We start from the raw sequence: 19,085 nt of genomic DNA, 5'->3' as shown, positions 1-19,085 counted from the left end.
AAATGACTACACGATGCCATCAATAAGTTCCATCCCACCATCAGACTCACCATGGACTACTCTCCAAATTGCATTCTTGGACACACTCATCTCCATCAAGGACGGTCACCTCAGCACTTTGCTTTACCGCAAGCCCACGGATAACCTCACGATGCTGCACTTCTCCAGCTTCCACCCTAAACACATTAAAGAATCCATCCCCTATGGACAAGTCCTCCGTATACACAGAATCTGCTCAGACGCTGAAAGATGCCCTCGTACGAACGGGATATGGCACTCGACTCATCGACCAACAGTTCCAACGCGCCACAGCAAAAAACCACACCGACCTCCTCAGAAGACAAACACGGGACACAACTGACAGAGTACCCTTCGTCGTCCAGTACTTCCCCGGAGCGGAGAAACTACGACATCTTCTTCGCAGCCTTCAACACGTGATTGATGAAGATGAACATCTTGCCAAGGTCATCCGCACACCCCCACTACTTGCCTTCAAACAACCACGCAACCTCAAACCATTGTTTGCAGCAAATTATCCAGCCTTCAGAACAGCGACCACGACACCACACAACCCTGCCATGGCAATCTCTGCAAGACGTGCCAGATCATCGACATGGGTACCACCATTACACGTGAGAACACCACCCACCAGGTACGCAGTACATACTCGTGCGACTCTGCCAACGTTGTCTACCTCATACGCTGCAGGAAAGGATGTCCCGACGTGTGGTACATTGGCGAGATCATGCAGACGCTGCAACAACGGATATCGTGCGACAATCGCCAGGCAGGAATGTTTCCTTCCAGTCAGAGAACACTTCAGCAGTCAAGGGCATTCAGCCTCTGATCTCCGGGTAAGCGTTCTCCAGGGCAGCCTTCAGGACGCACAACAACGCAGAATCGCTGAGCAGATTCATTACAGCCAAGTTCCGCACACATGAGTGCGGCCTCAAACGGGACCTGGGATTCATGTCGCATTACATTCACTCCCAACAATCTGGCCTGGGTTTGCGAAAGCCTACCAACTGTCCTGGCTTGAGACAATTCACATCTCTTTAACCTGAGGTTACCCCTATCTCTGGATCTGTAAAGACTTAATTACCTGCAAATGGTCACATTCAAAGCATTGTCTGGCATCTTTGACCTTGTCTATATATATGTTTCTGGAACCTACCTCTTCATTTACCTGAGGAAGGAGCAGTGCTTTGAAAGCTCGTGTTTGAAACAAACCTGTTAGACTTTAACCTGGTGTTGTAAGACTTCTTGCTGTTCTTCTGGATTGTCCAGCAGGGATGGGGCCAGTCCAGGGGTGGGGGCATTGTTGGGGGGCGGGACCTGTCCAGGGGTGATGTCAATGCCAGGGGCAGGGCCTGTCCAGGGGCGAGGTCAATGCTGGGGGCAGGGCCTGTCCAGGAGCGAGGTCAATGCCAGGGGCGGGGTCACGAGGGGCGGGGCCAATGCTTAGGGCGGTGACACGGGGGCGTGGTCAGTGCTGAGGGCGGAGCCACGGAGGCGTGGTCAGTGTCGTGGCAGGGGAGTGGTCGGGTCGGGGCCTGTCCAGGGGCGGGGTCAGTGCCGAGGGCGGGGTCACGAGGGGCATTGTCAATATCAAGGCCTATCCTGGGGCGGGGCGTGGTCAATGTAGGGGGCGGGGCGTGGTCAGTGTCGGAGCCTGTCAAGGGTCGTGGTCAGTGCCGGGGGCGGGGCGGTATCAGTGCCGGGGCGTGGTCAGTGTCGGAGCCTATCCAGGGGCGTGGTCAGTGCCGGGGAAGGGGCGTGGCCAGTGTCGGAGCCTATCCAGGGGCGTGATCAGTGCCGTGGGAGGGGCGTGGTCAGTGTCGGAGCCTATCCAGGGGCGTGGTCAGTGCCGGGGGTGGGGCGTGGTCAGTGCCGTGGGAGGGCGTGGCCAGTGTCGGAGCCCATCCAGGGGCGTGGTCAGTGCCGGGGGCGGGGCGGTATCAGTGCCGGGGCGTGGTCAGTGTCGGAGCCTATCCAGGGGCGTGGTCAGTGCCGGGGAAGGGGCGTGGCCAGTGTCGGAGCCTATCCAGGGGCGTGGTCAGTGCCGGGGGTGGGGCGTGGTCAGTGCCGGGGGAGGGGCGTGGTCAGTGTCGGAGCCTATCCAGGGGCGTGGTCAGTGCCGGGGGTGGGGCGTGGTCAGTGTCGGAGCCTATCCAGGGGCGTGGTCAGTGCCGGGGGAGGGACTCGGCTGTTTCCGTCTTCATTGCCGATCAGAGCCGTCGCAAAGTAGGCTGAAGATGTAGCGACACTTCCGGGTAAATATCACTGACGGCAGCAAATCCAGTAGATGGCAGCGTTCTGTGAGGGTGACAGGGGCAGAAAGAATAAAAGTAAAATTAGATTCAGACTGAAATAGGACAGGGTCAGTGAGTCAGGTCACAGTAATACTGAGAATCAGCCTAAAGAAAGGGAACTGGACTATTGGAAATACTGAGATGAGAAAGATTGAGAACGGATCAAGAGAGAAATGTTGGAGAAACAGACTGAAACATTGATGGAAACATTAATGGAAATAAATTGAGAGGTGGAGAAGGAGAGGGTCAGATAGAGGTAGTCAAAAAGCAGAGCAGAGAGGGGAGTCTAGAGGGGGAAAGTGAGGGGATCAGATTGAAGTTGAGAGAGAGAAAGGTACAGATAGAGGTGGAGAGGGGGGTCAGATAGCAGAGGAGGGGGGTCAGAGGGGAGTGAGGGAGGGGGAGAGAAAGGCACAGAGAGAGGCGTGAGGGGGACAAATAGGGGGAGAGAGGGGACAGTTAGGGGGAAAGAAGGTCAGACAGTGGAGGAGAGAAACAGAAGAGAGGGGGACAGATAGAGGAGGAGAGAGGGACAGATAGGGAAGAAGGTGACAGATCATGACTTAAAATTACTGAGTGGGTGACAAGGAGTCTTGTAACTACTAGTCCAGAAAAAAGTGTTACTTTAATTTAAACAGTTTAAAAGAGAATAATAATGGGGCAACACTACTGAAAGTAAAATTACAGGGTTATCCTTGTAAATAGTACAATTGGCATATTGTGGAGAGAGAGTACAGTTAGAATTTAAGATAGAAAGACAAAGCTTGTTGATGTGTTTTTCTCCTGTGCTCTCGAGAGCTGACAGAAGGAAAGTGTTAAACAGAAACGGAGTGGCATTCAGGACGAATTGACATTTTGAGTAGAAGCTGGAAGAGAAAGGAAGGAGAGAAGGATCCAACAGCCAGAGGATGTGGCTGCAACAGCGTTTGAAGGGGTTACCAATGCTGCTGTCCAGCAGCTGGGCCAGGAGAATGCTGGCAGGCCTGGGTATCCTGCTGATTTTTTACTGGTACCTGGCATCAGAAGGTGGGTTCAGGCTGTTCCCTGGCTCTGAGGACTCGAGGACAGTGACAGACAGTTGTCTGCAGGTAGAGATCCAACGATGGAAACTAGCTATGGAGAACAGCAATGGGCTGATGAGTCAGATTGGTGGAGGCAGCTCAGGGCAGTTATCTGGCCCAGCTGTGGTTGGCAATGGTCATCTGGTTGTGGATGCTCTCTCCAATCAGCTTTGGGTGGCATCATCTCCTGCTTTGGGCCTCGCTGCCATCCACCTGACGGACTATGTGCCATTGGTAGCTCTGAAATCACTCAGTGTTCGCTCAGTATCCAGAGCTGCTCTCATCCACTTCCAGGAGGGCTTGGCTCGGCTGTTCCAGTGTATACAGATCGGATTGTCCCACAAGTCCCGGGAGTGTGTCACCCTTCGTGAGGATGTGATTGTGCATCGGAGCAGGCCACATCTCATACTGCAGAGGATTCACATCTCCAATCCCAGTGACAGGGCGACAGTCTTCGAAGTCAACAGCAAGTTGTCCATCACTGGAAGCAAATTCTCCTCCAGTCTGGAGAAGCACAATGACAAGGAATTTCTTCTCTTATCAGGGCGAGTTCTGACGGAGAAAAGGGAGACCATTCTAGTCGTGGTGGCCACTGAGAAAATGGCCGCCAGGCTGCAGTTAGCAGCAAAGTCTGAATTCACTGAACATGTGTTGTCGGTGGTTTATACACTCGAATTAGTGGATTTAACAAAGTTGGAAGAATCTTTCAGTAAACTGAGAGATGCGGCAAAAGTGGAAATGTCCGAACTGCTGAGGATGGGAGCAGAGGAACTGTACCATGAACATCAGAAAGTGTGGGGCGACTTAATAATCTCAGGTAAGCTACAAAGTGTGGCTAAGTTTGGGCTTCACTCTGGCCCCTCTGATAGTTAATAACCTGCTGACACATGCTCTCTAGTCTTGTGCAGAACAGCCATTTAATCAACGCTCGTGAAAAAAGTGCCAGAGAGACACCAGCTTTCCTCCTATAATCTGATTTTGATTTATTATCTGCAGAAATGTGCTTTATTTAGCTATTAGAAAATCGGGAAGGTGACCTCGAGCATGAACTATTTCCCTCTCAGCTGGGCATGCCAAGTGTTTTCAGCGTTCTCTGACTTTATTTCTAATTTCTAGCATCTGTCGTATCTTACCTTTGTATCATCTAGCTGTTGATTAGTTTCATTCAGCTTCTTTGATCCTGTGTCCCTGTTAAAGGTGCGTTGGAATGAGCTTTTGGCCAGGTTTTGAATGTTGTACCCATCAGTAACAAGTTGGTGTAATATGCAAGATGTTGTGTGAAATGAGACATGGGGCCTGAGCTGAGAATAGTTAAATGAGCCACAGGTATTTTATTTCATTCATTGGAAGTGGGTGTCACTGGCTGGGCCAGCATTTATTGCCCATCCCTAATTGCCCTTGAATTGAGTGGTTTGCTCGGCATTTCAGAGTCAACCACATTGCTGTGGATCTGGAGTCTCATGAAGGCCAGACCAGGGTAAGGACGGCAAATTTCCTTCCCTACAGGATATTAATCAACCAGATAAGTTTTTACAACAATGGCCAATGGTTTCATGATCATCTTTAGACTTTTAATTCCAGATTTTTATTAAATTCAAACCCGGGTCCCCAGAACAGTCACCATGGTCCCTGGATTACTGGCCCAGTGACAATACCACTAAGTCACCACCTCCCCATAGTTGGTGTGTGGCCTTGATGAGAGTCAGGGAACTAGCTTCTGAGAATGTTACCCTCTCCAACCCCCCCCCCCCCCCCCCCCCCAAGACAGCTTCCAACATCGTCTTCAGCCCACACCTTCCCTGAAGTGTTGTGCTGTTTCTAATTGTTCCCCCTCTCTGATCTGATGGATGACCATTGATGACAGGCAGAGTCATTCCCCAGTGGAGGGCTTTGGCGATTCACTTCCTTCTCTCTGATCACTCAACTGCCATGCAGGCTGTTAGGACAGTTCCGTTGCTCGAAGTGCGCATGTCAGTATCTCTGTGGTGCCTGTGTGGTTAAATAGCTCTCTCTAATCTAGCAAGTGACATGAAATTGAAGACCTACCCAATCCCCATGCAGTTAGAGAATTTTGTGGCATCTTCCACCTGCCTGCCCCCTTCCTCTCAGTTTACCCTATTCCCTCACTGCTACCTTCCTCCTCCTTCTCTCACTGCTACCTTCCTCCTGCTTCCCTCACTGCTACCTTCCTCCTCCTTCTCTCACTGCGACCTTCCTCCTCCTTCCCTCACTGCTACCTTCCTCCTCCTTCCCTCACTGCTACCTTCCTCCTCCTTCTCTCACTGCTACCTTCCTCCTCCTTCCCTCACTGCTACCTTCCTCCTGCTTCCCTCACTGCTACCTTCCTCCTCCTTCCCTCACTGCTACCTTCCTCCTGCTTCCCTCACTGCTACCTTCCTCCTCCTTCTCTCACTGCGACCTTCCTCCTGCTTCCCTCACTGCTACCTTCCTCCTCCTTCCCTCACTGCTACCTTCCTCCTCCTTCCCTCACTGCTAACTTCCTCCTGCTTCCCTCACTGCTACCTTCCTCTTGCTTCCTTCACTGCTACCTTCCTCCTCCTTCTCTCACTGCGACCTTCCTCCTGCTTCCCTCACTGCTACCTTCCTCCTCCTTCCCTCACTACCTTCCTCCTCCTTCCCTCACTGCTACCTTCCTCTTGCTTCCCTCACTGCTACCTTCCTCTTGCTTCCCTCAGTGCTACCTTCCTCCTGCTTCCCTCACTGCTACCTTCCTCCTCCTCCTCTCACTGCTACCTTCCTCCTGCTTCCCTCACTGCTACCTTCCTCCTGCTTCCCTCAGTGCTACCTTCCTCCTGCTTCCCTCACTGCGACCTTCCTCCTGCTTCCCTCACTGCTACCTTCCTCCTCCTTCCCTCACTGCTACCTTCCTCCTCCTTCCCTCACTGCTAACTTCCTCCTGCTTCCCTCACTGCTACCTTCCTCCGGCTTCCCTCACTGCGACCTTCCTCCTGCTTCCCTCAGTGCTACCTTCCTCCTGCTTCCCTCAGTGCTACCTTCCTCCTGCTTCCCTCACTGCTACCTTCCTCCTCCTTCTCTCACTGCTACCTTCCTCCTGCTTCCCTCACTGCTACCTTCCTCCTGCTTCCCTCACTGCTACCTTCCTCCTGCTTCTCTCACTGCTACCTTCCTCCTCCTTCCCTCACTGCTACCTTCCTCCTCCTTCCCTCACTGCTACCTTCCTCCTCCTTCCCTCACTGCGACCTTCCTCCTGCTTCCCTCACTGCTACCTTCCTCCTCCTTCCCTCACTGCTACCTTCCTCCTCCTTCCCTCACTGCTACCTTCCTCCTCCTTCCCTCACTGCTACCTTCCTCCTGCTTCTCTCACTGCGACCTTCCTCCTGCTTCCCTCACTGCTACCTTCCTCCTCCTTCCCTCACTGCGACCTTCCTCCTGCTTCCCTCACTGCTACCTTCCTCCTCCTTCCCTCACTGCTACCTTCCTCCTCCTTCCCTCACTGCTACCTTCCTCCTGCTTCTCTCACTGCTACCTTCCTCCTGCTTCTCTCACTGCTACCTTCCTCCTCCTCCTTCCCTCACTACGACCTTCCTCCTCCTTCCCTCACTGCTACCTTCCTCCTCCTTCTCTCACTGCTACCTTCCTCCTGCTTCCCTCACTGCTACCTTCCACCTCCTTCCCTCACTGCTACCTTCCTCCCCCTTCCCTCACTGCGACCTTCCTCCTGCTTCCCTCACTGCTATCTTCCTCCCCCTTCCCTCACTGCTACCTTCCTCCTCCTTCCCTCACTGCGACCTTCCTCCTGCTTCCCTCACTGTGACCTTCCTCCTGCTTCTCTCACTGCGACCTTCCTCCTCCTTCCCTCACTGCTACCTTCCTCCTCCTTCCCTCACTGCGACCTTCCTCCTGCTTCCCTCACTGCGACCTTCCTCCTGCTTCCGTCACTGCTACCTTCCTCCTCCTTCCCTCACCGCTACCTTCCTCCTCCTTCCCTCACTGCTACCTTCCTCCTGCTTCCCTCACTGCGACCTTCCTCCTGCTTCCCTCACTGCGACCTTCCTCCTGCTTCCCTCACTGCTACCATCCTCCTCCTTCCCGCACTGCGACCTTCCTCCTCCTTCCCTCACTGCGACCTTCCTCCTCCTTCCCGCACTGCGACCTTCCTCCTCCTTCCCTCACTGCTACCTTCCTCCTGCTTCTCTTACTGCTACCTTCCTCCTGCTTCCCTCACTGCTACCTTCCCTCACTGCTACCTTTCTCCTCCTTCTCTCACTGCTACCTTCCTCCTGCTTCCCTCACTGCTACCTTCCTCCTTCTCTCACTGCTACCTTCCTCCTGCTTCCCTCACTGCTACCTTCCTCCTCCTTCTCTCACTGCTACCTGCCTCCTCCTTCTCTCACTGCTACCTTCCTCCTGACTCCTCATCGACTTCTCCCCTCCTGCTTCTGCCTCCCCCTTGCTCACCTCTCACTCAGGAACCATTGATCCTTCTATTCAACCTAACCCTCCTGTCAGACTCCATATTCCCCCCCATCACTCCTATAATCTTCCCTCACTCCACATTCCCCATCACTCCTATAATCTTCCCTCACTTCCCTCATTTCACTGATCCTCCTTCACTACGGTGATCCTTGCTCACACCCCTTTCTCTCCTATAACCTTCTCACTCCCCCCTCACTCCTGTAATCCCCCCTCACTCCTGTAATCCCCCCTCACTCCTGTAATCCCCCCTCACTCCTGTAATCCCCCCTCACTCCTGTAATCCCCCCTCACTCCTGTAATCCCCCCTCACTCCTGCAATCCCCTCTCACTCCTGTAATCTCCTCTCACTCCTGTAATCCCCTCTCACTCCTGTAATCCCCCCTCACTCCTGTAATCCCCCCTCACTCCTGCAATCCCCCCTCACTCCTGCAATCCCCCCTCACTCCTGCAATCCCCCCTCACTCCTGCAATCCCCCCTCACTCCTGCAATCCCCCCTCACTCCTGCAATCCCCCCTCACTCCTGCAATCCCCCCTCACTCCTGCAATCCCCCCTCACTCCTGCAATCCCCCCTCCCTCCTGCAATCCCCCCTCACTCCTGCAATCCCCCCTCACTCCTGCAATCCCCCCTCACTCCTGCAATCCCCCCTCACTCCTGCAATCCCCCCTCACTCTCCTGTATCCTCATGCTAACTTCCTGATCTTGGTTGGGACTATACTGTCCAGAGGTGCGCAAGCTTCTCCTGTGCGTCAGTTCCACGTGTGGAATATTGGGTTGGTGGGACGAGAGTGAAACTTGTCCAAGGTGTCCACTGTGAGCTGCCTCTTTCTGTTGCAGGTGTGGAGATGAAGAAGATCACAGATTCGCACACCCCTTCCAGTGTGACTGTGAACAGGACACTCTACTACGTTCTTTCCATGTCAGCTGCTCCTCTTCTGGAACTGCGGAGTGGGCCTGAAGAACGAGAAAAGCTAGAGGCCAACCTGAATTATGCAGATCATTGTTTCAGTGGCCACGCTACGATGCATGCAGAGAACCTCTGGCCTGAGCAGATTTCGGATGTTGCTCACTTGCTGCAGCTCTCCAATCTGTGGAGGCTCACGCTGCAGAAACGTGGCTGCAAAAGCCTGGTGGCAGCTGGGTCTCACGGCATGCTCCAAGGGATGGTGATGAGTTTCGGCGGCCTCCAGTTCACTGAAAACCACCTGCAGTTCCAGGCCGATCCCTCGGTCCTGCACAACAGCTACCTGCTGCGAGGGATTCATTACAACAAGGATCTCATCAACTTGGCAGTGTTACTGGACGGCGAGAGCAAGCCTTTTCTCCACGTGTCTGTCAAACCTCAGGACAAGCCGGTCAAACTCTATGGCTGTGAGGCGGGCTGCATGAACGACCCAGTGGAACTGACCTCCGAACCCAAAGGTCACATGTTTCCCGTCATGGTGACACGGCCCATTACACCCTTACTCTACATCTCGACTGACCTGACTCACCTGCAGGCACTGAGGCACACGCTCCACCTGAAGGCAATCCTTGCTCACGAGGATCACATGGCTGAGCAATACCCTGGCCTCCCCTTCCTCTTCTGGTTCAGTGTGGCATCACTCATCACTTTGTTCCACCTCTTCCTCTTCAAGCTCATCTACAACGAATACTGCGGCCCGGGTGCCAAGCCCATATTCAGGAGTAAGGTATAATCTTCCGCGGGATCCCTGTCTCTGCTTATTCGCTGGGAGCCACGCTACATTCTGACTCTTCTAACCTTTCTCTGAGTCGGGGATCGCTTGTGAGTCTGTGGTGCTGAGATGGATTTGATTTGCCTTCTGGTGGGACCTTTTCACCCTTTTGCCGGCACAAGGACCCTGATTGGGAACAGGATGCTTCCTGAGTGACAATCAATTCTGTAGTTTGCACTAGATTGAGTAAAATCAACGCTTGTGTTTGTGTGATTGCTTGTGTCTGGCTCAATTATAATCCACTGAAAACTGAAAAACAGTCGTTACTTAATACAGTTTATCCTTTCTCGTGGTTCTGAGTGTTTTTGCTGACCACACCAAGTGTACGTGAAGGGGAGACATTTGTGCTGTATGGACAGGAGCTTTTGGAGGAACTCGGTGTAAGGGGGAAGAGATCTGTAATTTCCAACTGATTCGGAGTATTGCCTTGTGGCCCCAGCCAGTCTCAGTGGGGCTGGGTCTCGGGTGAGCGGTGGGGCTGGGTCTCAGTGGGGCTGGGTCTCGGGGTGAGCGGTGGGGCTGGGTCGTGGTGGGGCTGGGTCTCGGTGAGCGGTGGGGCTGGGTCTCGGTGAGGCTGGGTCTCAGGGTGAGTGGTGGGGCTGGGTCTCGGGGTGAGCGGTGGGGCTGGGTCGCGGTGGGGCTGGGTCTCGGTGAGCGGTGGGGCTGGGTCTCGGTGAGGCTGGGTCTCAGGGTGAGCGGTGGGGCTGGGTCTCGGGGTGAGCGGTGGGGCTGGGTCTCGGGGTGAGCGGTGGGGCTGGGTCTCGGGGTGAGCGGTGGGGCTGGGTCTCGGGGTGAGCGGTGGGGCTGGGTCTCAGGGTGAGCGGTGGGGCTGGGTAGCGGTGGGGCTGGGTCTCGGGGTGAGCGGTGGGGCTGGGTCTCTGGGTGAGCGGTGGGGCTGGGTCTCTGGGTGAGCGGTGGGGCTGGGTCTCGGGGTGAGCGGTGGGGCTGGGTCTCTGGGTGAGCGGTGGGGCTGGGTCTCGGGGAGAGCGGTGGGGCTGGGTCTCGGGGAGAGCGGTGGGGCTGGGTCTCTGGATGAGCGGTGGGGGCTGGGTCTCGGGGTGAGCGGTGGGGCTGGGTCTCGGGGTGAGCGGTGGGGCTGGGTCTCTGGATGAGCGGTGGGGCTGGGTCTCGGGGTGAGCGGTGGGGCTGGGTCTCGGGGTGAGCGGTGGGGCTGGGTCTCGGGGTGAGCGGTGGGGCTGGGTCTCGGGGTGAGCGGTGGGGCTGGGTCTCGGGGTGAGCGGTGGGGCTGGGTCTCGGGGTGAGCGGTGGGGCTGGGTCTCGGGGTGAGCGGTGGGGCTGGGTCTCGGGGTGAGCGGTGGGGCTGGGTCTCGGGGTGAGCGGTGGGGCCTGTTCTCGGGGTGAGCGGTGGGGCTGGGGGTGAGAGGACAGAATGGTGTCTGAGTTTGCACAGCGTTAGTCTGTGACTGACTGAGCTAGCACAGTTACTCGTCCTTCAACCTGCCCTGATGGAATCCCGCTTTTCAACTGTGTTGAGATTTAGTTAAATTGCTCCAAACCTAACTGCTTCTAAATCCCAAACAATTCCAGTCTCTGAAACTATTTCGCGCTTTGCTAGAAATTCCTTATTGAATGTGGTCGATGATCAACTTAAGGTTTGATATAAACTGGGAAAGTAAAATCTATGCCAACACTATCTCTGAGGCATGTTTAGTCTGCTCTCTGTGATGCGAATGGGTGGAAATTTGGAGCGGCTGGGCTAATACTCCATTATTTTCTGCAGGTGGGAATATGATGGACCTTGCAACCAATCATGCTCTTCAAATAGAGCCTTGGGGAGGGGCATAGATTGGAGATTTTTGACCGTGTTACAGGGAGAGTGGACCTTATGTATATCTTTCATACCCGATGAAAGAATCAGCCATCAGAAAATCCAACAGATTGCACTTTGCTTTCCTAAATAAAGCAGTGCTGTGAAATAGATCAATAATTGACTGAGAGAAGGACTGGGTGTTGGTGAGTTCACTCACTGAGCTGTCGAGGCTCATTGTGCTGCAGGCTCCCACGTTCAGTCTCCAGTCCCTGAAATTCCTGTTTCTGATTGTCAATGCCTGAGGACTCTGTGTCTGCGTGCAATGTCCCCACAGTTGAATCGCCAGCCTTCACTATTGCCTCTTTCGATGCATGAACCTGATATTCACAAATGATTGGGAACTTGGATGAGTGCCAGTAGGCAGCTAATGTTCATGGGATGGTTTGGGACGGAAGTCTATAAGACCACTCCCTCCTCCCAGCACAGCTTCAAACATATTGGCGGAGTCACCGCCCCCTTTGTACTCCCTTTGGTCTGGATTTGCTTGGGGGGGGGGGGGGGGGCTCTTGCGCTTGATGTGAACTTTTACATCTGCTGTAATCACTGAGTGAGTTTTTATTCATTTATTTATGCTCTGTGCTCGTGTGTTAATGTTCTGTGTGTCGTATTCACTGTATGTCACAGAGGCTTTCTGAGTGTCCTAGAAACACCGCTTGAGGCACAAAGTTGAAAGTAATCAGACAGATAAACATAACATCCTAAATTGCCCATTTCGGCACTGGCAAACCCTTGCTGTGATGTTGTTGTTCCAGGATTGCAGTTTGAACAATACTCTGCCTGTGTGACTTTCTAACCAGCCTCTGTACTTTCACTTCCTGGTGAGCCATGGAATAAAGGCAGTGTGTTGGTCAGGAGCAGCTCATGGATTCTGCCCAGCAGCCATACTGTGTTACTCCGTGAAATACAAATAATTAATACCCACACTTCAGATCAGACTGGTTTAAACGACATATTGCTGACCCTGTTTATTTAGCTGGTTAGATAGAAACAAACTAACCATCAAACCAGCCTTGGGGATCATTTACAGGAGGGATGTAATTCTTCACTTTTACTGTCTTCCACTTAAATGCCTAAGGATTGTTTACTATCGAGGATGGGGCAAGATTTTCATTCTACCCAGCAGTTTGTGAGCCCTCTCCAGCCCCTCTGGCCTGTTCTTCAGACAGCTGGCAATGGCAAATAAAGCATGTCCTCATCTTCTGGAAGAATGAGGTGGACAATTTCTCACTCGCCTTCCCCTGCTGTGCTCACTGGTCCCAATTTACAAAGCCCCATCCACAGAGCCTGGGAGCAGCTTGACTAAACAATCCCTGGTTGTGAAATTGTGTGTGGTGGAACGTAACTTCCAATGAAGAGTACAAAAGCAGACTGGAAATAATTGTTAGTACAAATCATTTTCACTTCCCTGATTATTAATATCCAGTGTTACTTTTCTGATTATTACCGCCAAATTTTCAATCCCCAGATAATTACTTTTGAATGTAATTTTCCTGGATATTACTGCCACACTGTTACTGTCCTGTATGCTCTGATGATTAGTGCTGTCCATTGTTACTGCCCTGATAGTTTTGCTATTGCCTGATGCTGCTCTGAGTATTGGTACCAGCCATTGTGGCTACTCTAATGATGTCATCCTCTGTAACTATTCCATCTGTAAATACCACCCTTTCTTACTGTCCTGTTTCATTACTACTGTGATAATTATAACCGGGGGTTACAGTCAGGATAGTGGATATTCTTTTATCTGTTCTCTTGTTGGATCCTGGCTTGTGGCTGGAGTGAGTTCTCTTGCAGAGTGATAGTTTCACAGGTTTTCCAAGTCTGTTGGTTACATTTTTGTCTTTCCGTCACTTAACAGGATATCATAAGAATTTGATGAAATGATTCTTGTCCCTTTTCATCATCATCTCGTTTGGCTGTTAACACCTCAAGGTTTAGAGGATTGGAAGGTGATGTGGCTATCAGCATCGGGTGAGACGGCATCTACAAACAAATCCCTCTCTTTCTTTCTTTCTTTAATAAACAAAGGGCTCCGCGTTAATTTATTTGCTTAAAAAATGTGAAACTGAATTAGACACTGGATGTTAGACAATCTGCGACGAAGCTCTTGCTTGTAGACTTGGACTGGCTTTAATTGATCATAGCTGACATTGAACTGGGATTCCAGACACACATCCATCTGAAAAACCACAGTGTCATTGTTATCTCCAGTGAAAGTTGCCTCGCGTTTTCCAGCATGATTTGGACTGCGCAGCTCCTTGTGATGGGTGAAAGAATCTTTTGCTGAATTGGTCGTGTGACCTTTTCATTGCTAGATTCAAGTTTGTCTGGTGGGGACAGAACTGTGGGAGTTAGTTTCCAATGAGAAATGAATGTTATGGGGTGGAATTGCTGGGTGATTTTCTAACACTGCTGTTAACAGTTTGAAATAAACTCATTGTGACAAATGACTCAATTCTTGATTGGGAATATTTTGCAATATTTCATGTTCGCTTTCAAAATCTTTTTATTCCTTCAAAGGACTTGGGTGTCGCAGGCTGTGCCAGCATTTATTTGCCCTTGAGTGGGCAGTTAAGAGTCAACCACATTGCTGTGGGTCTGGAGTCACATGTAGGCCGGGTAAGGATGGCAGATTTCCTTCCCTCAAGGACATTAGTGAACCAGATGAGCTTTTACGACAATCGGTAATGGTTTCATTATTAGACTTCAAATTTCACCATCTGCTGTGGTGGGATTCGAACCCACGTCCCCAGGGCATTATCCTGGGTTTCTCGCTTCTAGTCCAGTGCCACCGCCTCCACTGATATCTTGTACTTTTCAGTATTAAATATATATTTCAGCGAGTGCTGGAGATAATGTCCAGATGCCATTTTCTGTTGTCACATCCCACCTGAGGCTGTGGCTCACATTTGGTGTGTGCTGGAATTTCTCACCCACAATGGCCAGAGTTCCCTGCACCATTTCTGTAACTTCAAAGTGTTGGTATGACACACAATCCTATTTCCATTTTAAACACCATTGTGGCCTTGCTACCATTTATGGACATTGAAAGGGCTATTCCTGGTTCTTCAGTAACTAAAGCCATTAATCAAAGTACTCTGTTTAACCCTAGTCTACCCTGAGTCAGCTTGCCTTGGTCAGGGTACCTGCTCACTAGCAGCTAGAGTTGGGTTCTGTATCCTTGGGTTAGGGAGGGGAGAATGAGCCACGGTCTCTGCTCCTGACCAGCACTGAGTACCTCCTGTCAGACACCATTGGTATCTGGATGTTGGGTAAGATCAGGAGCAACAGATGTATCCTGCAGTTAAATAAACTTGTCAACACTCAACCTAAGCTCTGTGAATAAAGGCACATGGGTGAGTTAACAAAGGATGTCCAACTTAAGCTGCTTCATCAATGACCTTTCTTCCATCATAAGGTAAGAATTGGAGATATTCATTGCACAATGTTTAGCAGCATTCACAACTGTGCCGATAATGAAGCAGTTCATATGCACATCCAGCAAGATCTGAACAACATTCCGACTTTATCTGATAGGTGACTAGTAACATTCACGCCACAGAAGTGCCAGACAATGACATTCTCCAACAAAAGAAAATCTAATCGTTGCCCCTCGACATTCAATAGTATTATCATGGTTGAATCCCCCACTATCAACATCCTGGGGGTTACCATTGACCAGAAACTGAACTGGAATAGCCATATAAATACAAGAGGCGGTCAGAGACAGGAATCCTGTGGTGAGTAACTCACCTCCTGACTCCCCAAAGCCTGTTCACAAGGCACAAGTCAGGGGCGTGATGGAATACTCTCCGCTTGCTCAACAACACTCGAGAAGCTTGATGCCATCCAGGATAAAGCAGCCCAGTTGATTGGCACCCCATCCACAAACACTCACTCCCTCCACCATTGACAAACAGTGGCAGCCATGTGTACCATCTACAAGATGCACTGCAGGAACGCACCAAGGCTCCTTAGCACTTTCCAAATTCATAGCTAACTTTGACAATTGTATATCCCTGTCTAACTTCAACAATCGTACATCCCTGTCTAACTTCCATTAGACTAAGTTAGCAGAAAACATAAAAACTGACTGCAAAAGCTTCTACAGATACGTGAAGAGAAAAAGACTGGTGAAGACAAATGTAGGTCTCTTACAGTTAGAATCAGGTGAATTCATAATGAGCAACAAAGAGATGGCAGACCAGTTGAACAAATACTTTGGATCTGTCTTCACTAATGAGAATACAAATGACCTTGTGGAAATACTAGGGGACAAAGGGTCCAGCATGAAAGAGGAACTGAAGGAAATCACATTAGTTGGAAAATTGTTGTGGGGAAATTGATAGGATTAAACACCGATAAGTCCCCAGGGTCTGATGCTCTGCATCCCAGAGTACTTAAGGAAGCGGCCCTAGAAATAGTGGACGCTTTGGTAATCATTTTCCAGCATTCTATAGACTCTGGAAGAGTTCTAATGGATTGGATGATACCTAATGTAACCCCAATTTTAAAAAAAGGAGAGAAAACAGGGAATTGTAGACCAGTTAGCTTGACATCGGTGATGGGGAAAATGCTGGAGTTAATTATTAAGGATGAAATAACTGAGCATTTGGAAAGTGGTGACATGGTCGGTCCAAGTCAGCATGGTAAATCAGTGGAAGTTGTGTATCTGGACTTTCAAAAGGCTAGTGCCAAGATCCCACACAAGAGATTAGTGAGCAAAATTAAAGCTCATGGTGCCGGGGGTAATGTATTGACATGGTTAGAGAACTGTTTGGCAGACAGGAAGAAGCGAGAGGGAATAAGCTGGTCCTTTTTAGAGTGGCAGGCAGTGACTAGTGGGGTATCACAGGGTTCAGTGCCGGGACTCCAGCTGTTCACAATATACATTAATGATTTGGACGAAAGAATTGCAAACAATATCTCCAAATTTACAGACAATACTAAGCTGTGTGGCAGTGTGTGCTGTGAGAAGGATGCAGAGAGGTTGCAGGGTGACTTGGACAGGCTGGCTGAGTGGGCCAATACTTGGCAAATACAATATAATGTGGGTAAATGTGAGGTTATCCACTTTGCTGGCAAAAACTGGAAGGCAGATTATTATCTGAATGGTGGCAGTTTAGGAAAAGGGGAAGTGCAACGAGACCTGGGTGTCATAGAACATACAGTGCAGAAGGAGGCCATTTGGCCCATCGTGTCTGCACCAACCCACTTTAGCCCTCACTTCCACCCGATCCCCCTAACCCAGTATCCCCTCCTAACATTTTTGGACACTAAGGGCAATTTAGCATGGCCAATCCACCTAACCTGGACTGTAGGAGGAAATCAGAGCACCCGGAGGAAACCCACGCGATATGGGCAGACTCCGCACAGACAGTGACCTCATGGGGAATCGGACCTGGGACCCTGGCGCTGAGAAGCCACAGGGCGAACCACTATGCTACCGTGCTGTCATGGTGGAACAGTCGCTGAAGGTTGGCATGCAGATAGAGCAGGCGGTGAGGAAAGCTAATGCACGCTGGCCGTCATAGCAAGAGGATTTGAATATGGGAATAGGGATGTCTGCTGCAGTTTTACAAGACCTTGGTGAGGCCACACCTTGAGTATTGTGTGCAGTTTCTGTCTCCTAGTTTGAGGAAGGACATTCTTGCTATTGAGGGTGTCCAGCGAAGGTTCATCACTAATTCCTGGGGTGGCAGGACTGACATCTTGAATTTGCATGATCGGCCATGATTATACTTACTGGGGTTGCAGACTCAAACGGCCGAATGGCCTACTCCACTCATTTTCTATGTTTCTAGAAGGACAAGGGCAGTAGATCCCTGGGAACACCACCACCTGGAAATTCTCCCACCAAGTCACACACCGTCCTGACTTGGCAATATATGACCATTCCTTCGCCTTCACTGGCACTCGGTCAAAATCCTGAAACCCCCTCCCCAACAACACAGGATGTACCTTAATCTCCGACAGCAGCAGTTCAGGAAGGCAGCTCCACACCACCTTCTGAAGGGCAATTAGGCGATGAGCTAGCCTAGCTAGTGACAACCGCATCCCATACTGAGAAGTGTAAAGGTGCGAGGTTTAATATTCAGAATAGCAGATATAGGTGCACAATAAAATTTATCTATTTTTTGAAAGTGACCTTACATTCGGAGATGTAATGTAGAGAGGATTTTACACAAAGTTTCAAACTTTCCCAGTATGTTATACTAAATTACCATTTCCAGACCGATATCAGAATCATCTGCAGCCGAAAATCATTCGGCCATAATTTCAAACACCTCTTTTAAATCTCCCATTTAACCCCGGTCGTGAGGAGAACATTGCCAACTGCTCCACCCTCTCCAGATAACTGAGGTCCCCATCCCTCATTCTAGTAAATCATATCTGCATTCGCCCCCCCCCCCCCCCCCCCCCCCCCCCCCCCCAAGGCCTTGACAGCCTCGACAGCCTCCTGAAGTCTAGTGCTTAGAATTACAGGCAATACTCTAACTGAGGTCTAACAGGTGATTTATACAAGTTCTTCCAACCATTGTATCCTTGTTTTTGTATCCCTGCCTCGATTTATTAATTCAACTATCTATTTTAAACTATCTTAACAAGTGGTCCTGGCCCCCTCAAAGATGTGTGTATGTGAATATAGTTCACCTTTATCTCTCCATCACTGAATTGCAATTTACTCAGTCCAGTGAAAAGAGAGGGTTCCCCACTGCACGGATACCAGGCTGCAGTGGAACCCGGTGGGGCTGCATCGATTTCCTTCGACTCTACTTTCAATGTTGCTTCGTGCTTAGGATCTGAGGGTCACGATGTACAGGCGGCATTAGAGATTGGGGGTTTGAAGGGTTACAGTGCACTGATATGTAGATGTTTCACCAGCTGAGCTGGAAGTGCAGCATCTTTTGTGTTGTTACAGAACTGTCAAAATAAGTGCCTGAAATCCTGGGTGACCCACCTGGGATACAATGAGGTCGAAACACTGGGAATTGTTCATAGCTGCTCGCATGTTCAAATGAGCTATTGGATCACAACCCAGGGAGGGGGCCGCTTATTTATCCCTCCAGCCTCGACACTTTTCCTCTATAACTGTGATTGATAATTGACTAATTATTTATAATTATTTAGCAAGAATGAAACCCACGAGCAGCTTTCAGATGCAAATAAACGCGGGTCTGTTTGGCCACACCTGACAGCGATTTACTGGCCTGAAAAGGTTTGGGTCTGCAGTTAGAAACAGCTTCTGGATTCTCCCAAACTGTGCGGCTGAACTGAGAGACCTTTCTTCTCCCGCTGAATCATCTTTTATTCTGCACACTCTGGGAGGGTTTATTAAAAAAAAATAACCAGAATTTACAAACACTTTGAGAAATGTTTAGACGTAATTTGTTGCAAAAGCTGACGGTGTTTTGGTTGAGGATTATGTCCAAACATTATCCAGAGAGCAAAGGTGGAGTTAAATGAAGTGGGGTTGCGACCTGCAGCGTTTAATCTTTTCAGGGACACAGAAATGGAAATATGACTCGATTCTGAAAAAAAAATCAACACTTGTCAAGATCCCTGAAAATGTCTCCTCCAAGGGATTAAATTAGATTAAATGCAGATGCAATTTAGATAAAATTAGATTAAATACTTAAATAAAATTCTACTGTTGGTTTAGCCAGTTTCCAAAACAATAATTAGT

At 50.4% G+C, this 19,085-nt stretch overlaps 1 protein-coding gene across 1 annotated transcript; it reads left to right on the top strand.

Annotated features, from left to right (window-relative positions):
• Positions 1-2,773: 2,773 nt before the first annotated feature.
• Positions 2,774-13,848, top strand: kiaa2013 (KIAA2013 ortholog). The gene is made up of 3 exons (XM_038821745.1): positions 2,774-4,190; positions 8,669-9,522; positions 13,257-13,848. Exons 1-3 carry the CDS (start codon positions 3,221-3,223, stop codon positions 13,272-13,274), a joined length of 1,842 nt encoding a protein of 613 aa, XP_038677673.1. The 5' UTR covers positions 2,774-3,220; the 3' UTR covers positions 13,275-13,848.
• The last annotated feature ends 5,237 nt before the right edge of the window (positions 13,849-19,085 follow it).

This window comes from Scyliorhinus canicula, chromosome 16, assembly GCF_902713615.1.
Source record: "Scyliorhinus canicula chromosome 16, sScyCan1.1, whole genome shotgun sequence".
Classification (NCBI taxonomy): Eukaryota; Metazoa; Chordata; class Chondrichthyes; order Carcharhiniformes; family Scyliorhinidae; genus Scyliorhinus; species Scyliorhinus canicula.
Note: the sequence above shows the minus strand (reverse complement) of the source record. Positions and strands in the feature narration are given on the sequence as shown.